Source organism: Rana temporaria, chromosome 1, assembly GCF_905171775.1.
Source record: "Rana temporaria chromosome 1, aRanTem1.1, whole genome shotgun sequence".
In the NCBI taxonomy this organism is placed as follows: Eukaryota; Metazoa; Chordata; class Amphibia; order Anura; family Ranidae; genus Rana; species Rana temporaria.
This window is the reverse complement of record NC_053489.1, coordinates 124,683,946-124,696,324: the sequence shown is the minus strand read 5'-3', so window position 1 is coordinate 124,696,324 and position 12,379 is coordinate 124,683,946. Positions and strand designations below refer to the sequence as shown.

At 43.3% G+C, this 12,379-nt stretch overlaps 1 protein-coding gene across 6 annotated transcripts in view; it reads left to right on the top strand.

Moving 5' to 3' along the window:
* TTC37 (tetratricopeptide repeat domain 37) overlaps positions 1-12,379 on the top strand; it is a 215,156-nt gene that overhangs the window by 5,084 nt on the left and 197,693 nt on the right. For all 6 annotated transcript variants that reach the window (XM_040342350.1, XM_040342341.1, XM_040342325.1 and 3 more), the window contains 3 exons: positions 2,154-2,252; positions 4,179-4,322; positions 10,490-10,581. In XM_040342350.1, coding sequence (XP_040198284.1) covers positions 2,163-2,252; positions 4,179-4,322; positions 10,490-10,581 — 326 coding nt within the window. In that variant the 5' untranslated portion in view covers positions 2,154-2,162. The remainder of the gene's footprint in view (positions 1-2,153; positions 2,253-4,178; positions 4,323-10,489; positions 10,582-12,379) is intronic.

Genomic DNA, 12,379 nt, shown 5'->3' with positions numbered 1-12,379 from the left:
ACATCTTCCTCCCCCGTTTGTGGTCCAGTGATCTCCCATGGGTATAACTATCAAATTACAGATATCTATATGTATAACTATAACTATTCATTGGTATATATTTTTTTGAAAAAATTGATTTATTATTGTTAATTATTTAGAATACATATTTTTTTTTTCTTTTTGTATATTTAATCTCAATAATATATTTTCTTCTTTTTTTCGATTCTTTATATGTTTTTTGCTTATGTATATTGAATTGGTTTGTTGTAAATGCGTATTACAGCATGTCCGTTTTCATCAGATCTTACCCGATCTGATCCGCATGGACGGATGGGGACGTGGCCCCCATACATCTGTTTTTAGCGGGTCGGATGTCAGCGGACATGTCTCCGCTGACATCCGACGCTCCATAGCGATGCATGGAGCGGCCGTTCAGGTCCGCCGACAGACGGACCCGAACAGCCAAGTGTGAATGAGGCCTTATGCATAGGATGCATTAAGGTGAAAAAACGGGAACCTTTACAACCCCTTTAATGACCGGTTAACCTTGCATTGTGGGAAGGGGGAAGCCCACTGCAAAGATATGTTTTGCAAAAATCACAGAATTAGGCTTCATTTCCACTGGCCTTTTTACAGCCACTTGTGTTAGCCTTTTTTACAGCTTAAAAACGCCTGTCCATGTTTATTTTGTAAAAAAAAAAAAAAAAGCTGCGGTAGCGTTTTTGCGCGTTTTTTAATGTCTGGCGTTTTTACAGCTCTATTGCTGGAGCCACAGAACGCCCTGGTCCCGCGTTTTTTTTACAGCTCAAAAACGCCTATGCCATTTGCAGCTCAAAAACGCCTATGTGGGCATGATGCCATAGAATAACATGGACAGGCGTTTTTAAGCTGTAAAAAACGCTCAGAAAAGTGGCTGTAAAAACGCCAGTGGAAATGAAGCCTAACAAAGCTGCTTAGAGCTTGCTAAAAGATGTAATAATTATATGGGCTTTTATCCTTTTGGCCCCAGCACCAACAATTACTGAAAGCATAAATAGGGTTTGGCTCCGAGGTCCCCAAACCAAAGAGCCAAATAGGGGGGAGTTGTGGGCCATTGTTGGACTATCGCGGTACTAGTAGCATTGGTATACAGTGTACAAGGAAACAAGTGGATAATAAAAAACATTTTTATTGGGTACAGTATCAATAAAGACACAAGGGGGGTACAGGGTTAAAAAATACAAACAATATACGACCAACATAGCACCAGTATAGTAGTGCGATGTTGGACGCTGGACCCCGGGTCTCCTGTGGGCTTACCCGGCTCACAGTGCCACTGGATGGCGTCACCACCCTGACGCCCCTATGGGACCCTATGTGGTCCCCCCCCCCTCGGGGGTCCACTACCCTGGTCCCCCTCGCGGAGGTCATCTGTGGCCCGATATCTCAATTTGGGCTCTCGTTCCCGGGGCCCCCTATTCACATAACACTTCCTTGCATTCGAAAAGGTCCATTCGCCCACACACGTACCCCCTGTCCGCCACTCGGGACCCCATGTGGTGGTTACCGTCCTCCCCGCTGGTCCGGCGAGGGAGGCTTTTAGATGCTCTTCTGATGAAGCGGCTGAAGCCGCGAAACTAGTTAAGAGGCCTGATATGACTTCCAAACCCATTATGCTTCTCCCCCTGTGGGGACTACTATACTGGTGCTATGTTGGTCGTATATTGTTTGTATTTTTTAACCCTGTACCCCCCTTGTGTCTTTATTGATACTGTACCCAATAAAAATGTTTTTTATTATCCACTTGTTTCCTTGTACACTGTATACCAATGCTACTAGTACCGCGATAGTCCAACAATGGCCCACAACTCCCCCCTATTTGGCTCTTTGGTTTGGGGACCTCAGAGCCAAACCCTATTTATCTAGACTCTGGATGATGGTACGCCCCCTTTAAATGTTTATCTATTTATACCCTCAGAGGTTACATATCAATCAATTACTGAAAGCAATAAATTCCACAGAATTATCTTATGTTGGTTTTATCTGCACAGTTAAAAATACATGTGCATGTTAACTACAGGTTCCTATGTTCAGAAATGTGTTTTTTTTTTGCACCTAGCAAATATGACACCTAGTTTGACTAAGAGGTTTAAAAACTGAAATCTAATTATTACATTTTCATTTGTTCATAGCATATCACTATGTCCAGTAAAGAAGTGAAAGCAATATTGAAGAATGCCAGAGATGCAATTAGAAATAAAGATTATAAAGAAGCACTTAAGCAGTGCAAGGTAAGGATTATTGTTCTTCTTAGTCTTTTATTCTTCTTCGTCTTTTTAAAGTGATTATAAAGTTATTTATTTATTTATTCATTTTTAAGCATAAATGTCACACTTCTGCAATGATTTTACTCAGAGCGGCACCGATCATCCTCCTCTGGGCTCCTTCCCTTTCTCTGTGTGCCACATATGAAGCTGCTTCCTGTGGTAGTACACCTGTGAGCTTCCTCCCAAGTTGTGCTCTGTATGTCCATAAACGCACGCAGTGCATCTTGGCCCCGCTCTCCACCCCCCCCCCATCATCTGTGGATTTGATTGACGCTTTTTAAAATGTCAGGTTTCTGTGATGTTAACAAATGAGACAAAGATATAAATAGTTTCAGAACTTTTTCCACCTTGAGACCCGGTTCACACAGGGGCGGCGCAACTTTGGGGGTGACTCGGCAAGGCGATCTCAAGACGACTTCAGAGGCGATTTGCAAAATGACTTCTGTATTGAAGTCAATGCAAGTCACCCTGAGTTGCCCCCAAAGTCGTAGAAGAACCTTTTTACCCAAGTCGGAGCGACTTGAGTTGCTCCTATTAGAACGGTTCAATTGAACAGAGCGGAACGCGACTTGTCAGGTGGTGAGTCGCCGGACGAGTCGCCCCTGTGTGAACCGGCTCTGAATGTGACCTATAGACTGTACAACTCAATTGAAAAACAAACTAAAATCTTTTAGGGGGAGGTAAAAAACGGAAATAATATGGTTGCATAAGTTTTCACACCCTCTTATAACTGGGGATGTAGCTGTGTTCAGAATTAAGCAATCACATTCAAACTCATGTTAAATAGGAGTCAGTACACACCTGCCAAAATTTTAAGTGCCTCTAATTAAACCCAAATAAAGATCAGCTGTTCTAGTAGGTCTTTCTTGACTTTTTCTTAGTCGCGTCCTACAGCAAAAGCTATGGTCTGCATAGAGCTTCCAAAGCATCAGAGGGATCTCATTGGTATCAGTCAGGAGAAGGATACAAAATAATTTTCAAGGCATTTGATATACCATGGAACACAGTGAAGACGGTTATCATCAAGTGGAGAAAATCTGGCACAACAGTGACATTACCAAGAACTGGACATCCCTCCAAAATTGATGAAAAGACGAAAAGAAAACCGTTCAGGGAGGCTGCGAAGAGGCCTACAGCAACATTAAAGGAGCTGCAGGAATATCTGGCAAGTACTGGCGGTGTGCAACATGCGACAACAATCTCCCGTATTTTTCATATGTCTGGGCTATAGGATAGAGTGTCAAGACAGAAGCCTTTTCTTCCAAAGAAATACATCCAAACTCATCTAAATTTTGCAAAAACACACCTGAAGTCTCTCAAAAGCATGTGGGAAAATGTGTTAAGGTCTGCTGAAACCAAGGTTGAACTTTTTGGCCATAATTGCAAAAGATTTGTTTGGCACAAAAACAACACTACACATCACCAAAAGAACATCATACCCACTGTGAAGCATTGTGGTGGCAGCATCATGCTTTGGGGCTGTTGTGTGTTTTTTTTCTTCAGCTGGAACAAGGGGCCTTAGTCAAGGTAGAGGGAGTTATGAACAGTTCCAAAGGTACCATAAGATAAAGGTACCAGTAAATTGTTGTAATGAAGTAATAGAACATCCAATTACAATTGCCTTTATGAGTCATAAATTACTTCAGCTGAAGTAAGCTGTCTTTATTCTCTGTAGAATGGAAGATTAACCTCCCGTGCCTCTTCTGCAATGTGATGTCTTGTCATTACGTCCTTTTCCGGCTCCTAGAAACGACATAATTAAAGTACCTTTCTTGAAAAACTGAATTTTTATCCAACACATTTAGCATGCACAGCTTATTGAACTTTATATTTGTATGCAAGTTTTGTTTGTTTAATCAGCCAGTTAAACATTTTTTGTATCATTTAAAGGCAGCACTAAAGTTGGACAAGAATAACTACAATGCCTGGGTTTTCATTGGTTTAGCTGCTGCTGAGCTAGAGCAACCAGACCAAGCACAAGCTGCCTACAGGAAAGCTGCGGAACTTGAACCAGAACAGTTACTGGCCTGGCAGGTATGTCATGTAGTTCACTGTAGATGTATGATAGTGTGCACATGTGTTATGCTTTATTAGTAATGAAAATTCCATTTACAAATTCCACAGTGATTTGACTTCTCTTGCACAAATGAGTTACATTTTTTTTTTTTTAACATTGCATTAGTGGCAATTAATGTGTTACTAAAGTCACTTTAAAACAAATAAAAATAACAAACGTACTGACCTTTTATGAAAATAAAAAAATTGTTATTTGAAAAAAAAATAACAAACGTGTTAAACTTACCTGCTCTATGCAGTGGTATTTATTGCACAAAGTTTCCCCCGATCCTCCTCTTCTCTGGTCCCTGGCGGCAATCTTGGCTCCTCCCTCTTCTGTTTATAACCACCATAGCCAGCAGCTTGCTGTGAGGAGAAATGTTGTCCATGTGCTCCCGACCTGTGTGTCTATGGAGCCGCGCTCCATAGACTTGGGCAACTTTCAAACATGCTGTCTGATCAGGTCTGCCTGTCCGTTTTTCAAGCGGCCCTGATCGAACGCTCCATTTACCTCTATAGGACGACTGATGTCAACGGTGACATGTCTGCTGACATCGCCGCTATTTGATCTGGTCCGCTAAGCCCTGACGAATGGAAACCCTATTTTCCATCCGTCTGGCGGATTGGATCGGATCAATATGAACAGGTGGATCTTTTTTTTTCTCCCATATCCCTATAGAGGACAGCGGGGCTTTGCCTGGTCCGTCTCTGAATAGTGGGCGGAGACGGACCTGTCATCTGCCGGCTCAGCAGAGATCAACGGATCGATCCCCTGCTGAGCAAGTGGAGTCAGTCAAAACGGACATGCCATGTGTGAAAGGACCCTTACACAGTGGGACTTGGGCCTGCCCCCCACTTCCTCTTCACTGCATTTGATTGACAGCCAATGACTTGCTACTTCTCCAGTGTTGTGTGAAGAGGAAGTAAGGCGAGAATAGATGCAGCCGTGCAGAGTGCTGATCTCTTCTCTTGTCTTGCGCTTCATGCAGGGGGGGGGGGGGGGGGGCACAGGGAGAATGACAATGCATTGCATTAAGGAAAAAAACATTTTTACGTTTAGTAACACTTTAATGTGACCTCGGTGTTTGACAAATTTTGTTTCTTTGTGTGTCCATATGACAACTTTTAAATGCAATCTAGATAGTTAAATTAAGCACATGTCCCACCCACCTTCAGCAGTGGTGGGACAAGGTATTTCAGTGCCCAGGGCGGGGATGCCAAAATGCGCCCCCCCCCCCCGCAGAGCAGGGGGTGGAGCTAGAAGCAGCATAAAAAAACATATGTAATGGTTGCGGAGTGCACCATTATTTCTATTTAAATTTGTGATTGGTCATCACAATGATCACAAAGTACACCGCTTTGCTTTGATGGGGTTCGCAGCCAATAATGAGTAACTTGGCTGCCCGAGGGTGATTTCTGAAGATTATAAATGATGCGCTAGAACGAACTAAACCTGATCTTGGTCTTGCTCAAAAACCTCTTTCGATGTATGGGCAGCTCTGATCATTGTATTCTGACAGTGGAGGAGTCCTGCTGTCAGAGTACTAAAGCAAAGAAGGGGGATTCCTCCATCCATCTTGTTTGAGTGAAGGCAGGAATCTGTTCAGCCTGCTGGAAAAAAATAGCGTGTACTAGTACTTGTACTCATGTAAATGCTTCGATACCTAAAAAACAATATTTTGCAGTGTGATTTGAGCTCATACATAATGAATGGGTTCATATCATACTGCAAAGAATTGCATGTGATATGAACAGGAATACGGTGCGATTCCTGTCCGAATCCCATGCCTTGTCATAGTGACTTCAGCCTGGGTTCACACAGGAGTGGTGCAGGAAATCGCACTGCATTCCTGTTCAAATCACATGCGATTCTTTGCAGTATGATATGAACCCATTAATTTTGTATAGGTTCATATCTCGCCACAAAAGGTATCAGTTACTGGTATCAGTGAGTACTTGAGCACAAGTATTGGTACTCGTAATTGCCAGTGCAAAACAGGTATTGGCGCAGCCCCAGTGTGTACCCATCTTTAGACAATGTGTCCGGGTGTTTAATGGACTCAAAGACAAAGCTCCTAGGAAAAAACAAATCTGCAAAGATGAGAATAAAGATAACAGGGAAAACATGAAAATATTTGTCATTGTTATTACTCATGCACAAGAACACTATTCTGTAGGTGAGCATACACTATACAATCTGATTGTACAATCTCTACGCAATCTCTGTTAGATTTACCAAAATATTGTAATATATGGACAAACCTAAACAATTAATTTAACTAGTATCCAATCAGTCAGGCCTTTGTACTACATAGTTGGTGGTAGATCCAAAAGATATTGTACAATAAGATTGTATAGTGTATTGTAAGCTGGAGGCTGCCCATAAATGAATCCGTATATATATATTTTTAATCAGTCTATGTCCGATCACAGAAAACTGAGCAGATCCCCCCCATCCACACAACTAAGGTGGTGCAGACATGTGTGTCCTGTGCAGAGCTCTCTTTTATCAGCAAGGGGATGTACAGACATTGTGTGCATCCCTGTGCCAGCGTATCATTCACTTCTATTGGGACCTGCACCTGTATGTCATGTTAGGATACGGTGGCTGTGTCCATGCAGCCTCATGTCCCAGTAGATAAGAATGGGGTACTGGCATGGGGATACACACAACACCTATGCAGTTAGTTTTGCACAGAGTGACCCTGATCGCCGTCAACGCCGCTCGCGGCTCCTTCTCGCATCGGAAAATCCCCTAGGAGAAGCACTCTCCCTGGGGGTTTACCAAGCGTGCGCGCTCCTGAGTCCAGCATTTGCGTGCATAAACAGAGTGCCAGACTCGGCCCCACACCCGGCGTCCGCATCATTGGATTTGATTGACAGCAGCAGGAGCCAATGGCTGCGCTGCTATCAATCTATCCAATGAAGAGCCGAGACCCCCGGCTAGAGAGCGTTTGCGTGTCTCCGGGACGGGAACAAACGGGCTCAGGTCAGTAAAACACGGGGCTGGGGGCTGGTCAGTGACAAAAGTTTTTTCACCTTAATGCATCCTATAAAAAACATGAAGGTTTACAGCCCCTTTAACAGTGATATGAAGCATGAAAGTATGTTAGTTACCTGTTTGCTGAATAGTGAGTGGCAGCCCAGCAGCACAGAGACATCAGTCAGCTTGGCTGATCAGCTAGAGAGGAGGGGGTCCAAGGAAAAGGACACAGGAGGAGGGGGCACTACAAAGAGGAGGAATGGGCTCCAAGAGAGAGATAACATTTAGGAGATTAGGGGGGCAGAGCTGGTGATGTCCCTCGGACATCGGGACATTGTGATAGAGATGAGTGGAGAGGGGGGAGAGAAGACGCTGTTTAGGAGAGGGAAAGCACTGATAGCCGATGCTCCACTCTATCACTCACATGTACTGGTATAGTGCACAGTGCAGACAGGGGGCGGGCGCTACGATCGAGCTTACATGTAGGGACAAAGCCGCTTTCTGTCTGCTGTGTTACATTCTGCAGCCTGTTCTGTGGTGGACATGATTGTACCAGGCAAACTGCGCCCTCCTCCTGCACTAAATCATTGCGCTCAGGGCAGCTGCCCGCCCCGCCCCTGCCTAGTACCGGCCCTGACCTTCAGCATCCAGTTTGGCCCCTGTATTCTTCATAATGTCCACTGGAACACATGCTGTATATCAGGGCTTGACAAATTTGCTTTGAATCTAGGATCCAGCTAAAAAAAAGGTAGGAGACAATTTTTTTCTAACTACCAAAGTTTACGGGTAGAACGTCTTAACATGTTCCTGAAGGTGAACTTATGCTTTAACCCTTTCACTGCCAGAGCAGACACCCTAGTGAATAAAATAGTGGTAGTTCCAATTTTTTATATAACACAATATTTACGCAAAGGTCTAGGAAACACAACATTTCTGTAAGAAGAACACACAGAAAATTTTAGGGCACACAAATGCAATAAATGACCCAAAAAAGCCAGAGTTGCACCAAGTAAATAGATACCCGACATGCCAAACTTTAAAACCCCTTGCATTTTAGTGCTAGAAATAGCGGCTGAAAACTGCCTCCCATTCATTCCAATGGGTGCTTTTACACCCAGGCAGTGCGCTTGTGGGATGTTAGAAAAAGTCCCGCAGGCAGCATCTTTGGCGCGGTTTAGGAGCCCCAGTGTGACCTAGAAATTGCGACAAACTTCAGTAGCCTAAATTTTGCGTATATGTGGGGGTGCCTCAATTTTTTTGGGGGGAGGGGTAAGGAATTTTATGTGCTTGGTTGTAACTTTTATTTTTTGCATTTTTTATTTTTTTCATCACGCAGGAAACGATGTGGTGATTTTTTTTGGTGACAGATTCTCTTTAATGAGACATTTAGGGTCTAAATGCTTCACTGAATGTAACGCAATGCAGATTGCACTGTTACATTCTTTTCGGGCCTTGATGGGGACCCGCAAGCTCAGCAACAAGGAGGGGAGATGAAAAGTATGCGTGTCCGCTCTTTTCCCTCCCCTCTAACCAGTGGTACAAGCTTTGCCGGTGACTTGTCCTCAATGTTCCCCTAACGGGGAAGTTCCTTCACTGACTGCGCAGGCGCAAACTTCCCGACGGAAATCCCCGAACCTCGCCCGGCATCCAGGCTCATTCTTTAACATCCCCGTGGATTGGAGGATGTTAAAAGAGCCAGGAGGCCGAGCGAGCGGAGCGAGCCGTCCGAGCGCAGTGAGGACGTGAGGCAGACTGGCCACTTACCTCGAAATCCACGTCACCCTGGATGCCGGCCGCGGTTCAGGGATTTCCGTCAGCAAGTTTGCGCCTGCGTAGTCCTTGAAGGAACTTTCCCGATAGCTGGAACCGTCTCAGCACATCAGTTTGCGCATGCGCTGGAACTTCCACGATAGCTGGAACCAGCACGGCAGATCACCGGTCCTGGGCCCACAGATGGGCAAGCAGAGCCCAGCATACATAGCAGAAGGGGTGCGTGGAAGCATTCGGCAGCAGCCCAGAGGCCAGGGCGCACTTTCTTGTCACCATGGCAATCGGATTTGTCAAGCCCTGCTAGTAGCTGACAATAGAATATGTATTGCAAATTTCAGAGTCCTGCAATGTTTTGCATTTTGAGAATTTCTGAGGTAGATGTAAGCCCAGCTTCAGCTCAAACTCAGGTTTTATTGTTGTGACCGGTAATGCTTAGAAAACTCTCCAATGGGGACAGACGGCAAAAAAAAAACTGGCAGGCGTTCTAACTCTTGCACACTCTCTAAAAAATATTTTACTGCAGATAAGCTTGAAGAACCAGATCATTACTACTTGCTGCCATATTGATTTTTTGCATTCAGCTCTTGGCTTTCAGGTAAAGCTGCCTGTTCCCTTGTACAAGACCATAGCACACCTAAAATCAGAGATTAGTCAGTGAATTTCAATAATGCTTTTCATTTCCTTACATACAATATAATTTGCACTGTAGTGTTATGTTCTGTGGGGTGCAGTACCATTATTTTATGGAATTTTGGACATCACAAAAATGTGCGACTCCTCTGGGTGCGCTAAACAAACACATCTACTGCCATGCCGTGTGCTGGGAAAAAATTAGGGCTAGTGTGATTTATTTATTTTTTATTTGGTGGATAGTATGCATTAAAGGGCCCTATTCGTCAACAGAATATAAAAATACAACATGCATTATAATTACTTTGATGGCCCCTTTTCATAAATTAGTGTGTACACCGTTTGCTGTGTGGATCACAGCAAACCCTGAAATAGTTATTAATTTAAGTTGTCCATCATCCTTGCATTTTAAAAGAGAAGTTTGGGTTTCCAAGGGAAAAAAAAAAACAAATACTCCCCTAGGTGGATGCAGCATTGATCCATCTGTCCCCTGCCGGCTCTACACTGAGAACTGATCAATTAAACACAGATGATCTCTCAGTTCTCTGGTGTGCTCTGAGCGGAGAGCCATGACTATCAATCTCTGGTTCTCCGCTCTGCCCCTCCAGCGCTCAATGGAGCGTCTGGCTGTGCAGGGGAATGGAGGGGCTGACTCAATCTCCCAGCAGCTCACTGAGAGGCTGAGCCAGTCCAAGCTTCTGGGTGGATCCAGACTTTGCAGTGTTATTTATAATAAAATTCTCTGTCTTTTATCTCTTTTTAGGGTTTGGGGAATTTTTATGAAAAAGCCAGCCAAAAGGAATTTAAAGAGGATTTGCCAAATGTGTACCAAAAGCTTTTGGAACTTTACAGAACGTAAGTTAAAGTAGACAAAGGTTAAGGTTACAGTGCTACATATATACTGAAATATTTCATAAAACGGCTGAAGTGACCTTTGAGTTTTATTAGATTTTATTGCTGGGATCTTTCTGCGCTGTGTATCAAAATACTATTGTAGCCACCAAACTAAAAACTTTTTTTTCTTTTAATTATGGATAGAGTAAGGACTTGTTTATACTTGTGGTTGGATCACCTGTTTATCGCCCCCCCCTTTACCCTTACTGCTTCCCCTTAAGCTGCAGACAGGCAGGGCCTTGGGGGTGAACACATGCTACAGCAGGAATTATAATCACGGGTGGTCGTGAATGGGGGTGCCCTGCAACCATTGCGGTGAAGCATTTAGGGGATTAAAATGGGTTCCCCCACCTGTTTTAAACCTCTAAATGTGGCACAACTGTGTGCCTTGTCAGATGACCCAGGAGCGATCTAAAGCCTCATACACATGATCAGACTTCCATCGGTCAAATCCGTGGCTGTGAACTTGTTCTGCATACAGGCGGAAAAACTTTCAGCAAACATACACGAAACTACGTTGTTTTTCTGCTCTTTAGTGCCACCCTTTGGGCAGCTTCTGCTAATGTTTTCTGATGGTTAGCATTGGTTCGGAGCATGCGTGTTTGTACTTTGGATTTTAGTCCGACGGATTTGTCTACACATGATCGGATTATCCGACGGAACACATTTGTTTTTGGACAATTTGAGAGCATGACCATCCAACATTTGTTGTCGGAAATTCTGACAATTGTCCGATGGAGCATACAGACGGTTGGGTTATTCGACAAAACATGTCCATCAGACAATTGTTGTCGGAATATCCGATCGTGTGTACGGGCCTTAAAGGGTCACTAGAGGTAAAAATGTTTTTAGTTAAATAGCTTCCTTTACCTTACTGCAGTACTGGTTTCATGTCCTCATTGTTCGTTTTTGCTTTGAAGTAGCTGTAATTCTGCTGTGATCTCCACACTTCCTGGTTGCCTGTTTCCTTATAACCATCGAACTGGGAGATTTTCACGGTGGTCTAAGCTGTCATTACTGTGTGTCTAAAACTCCTCAGAACCAATCAGATTCATTTTAAAAACAAAACACTGCCCTGGATTTGTTGTTTTTGTTCTGTGAGTCTTCCCGACTCACCTCTCACCCGGAACTTCATGTATGTACCTTTAAAACCGAACGTGAAACTAGAGGCACATTATATGATAGATTAAATTAAATTTTTAATCATTTTTAAAAGGAATCCGTTAACTTTTATGTCTCTATACCCTGTAAACAGTCATTTCAGCAAAAAAAAAAATTTCCTTTAGTGACCCTTTAAGAGTAAATACATTTTCAGAGGAGCGGTGTAAACAAGGCCTTAGGAAGAGTTATTATCCCTGTATTTTTTTTTCTTCTTCTGTTGGTGAGATTCCCCTTCACTTCCTGTGCCATAGCTGAAACAGGAAGTTAGGAAAATTCCCTGCAAAGTGATTGTCACCAGGATCACCAGAATACCCCACCAGATTCTACTGAGATTCCCCACTATCCTTGTTCTGGAGACAACCAAAAATTCTGGACTTTCCTTCAATTTCACATTCGATGATAATGGTACTGTAAATATGAGGCAAAAACTGACAGGTGTTCTAATACCTCTCCACTCTATCCAACACAAAAATAATTATGCTTTTATTTCTTGAATAATTAGAATTGAATAATAAACAAATGTTAGATGAAACCTGTTTGATAATGCAATGTTGTTTTAGTGATATAAAGAGGTTAAAAGGGAATTGTTTTATGTATT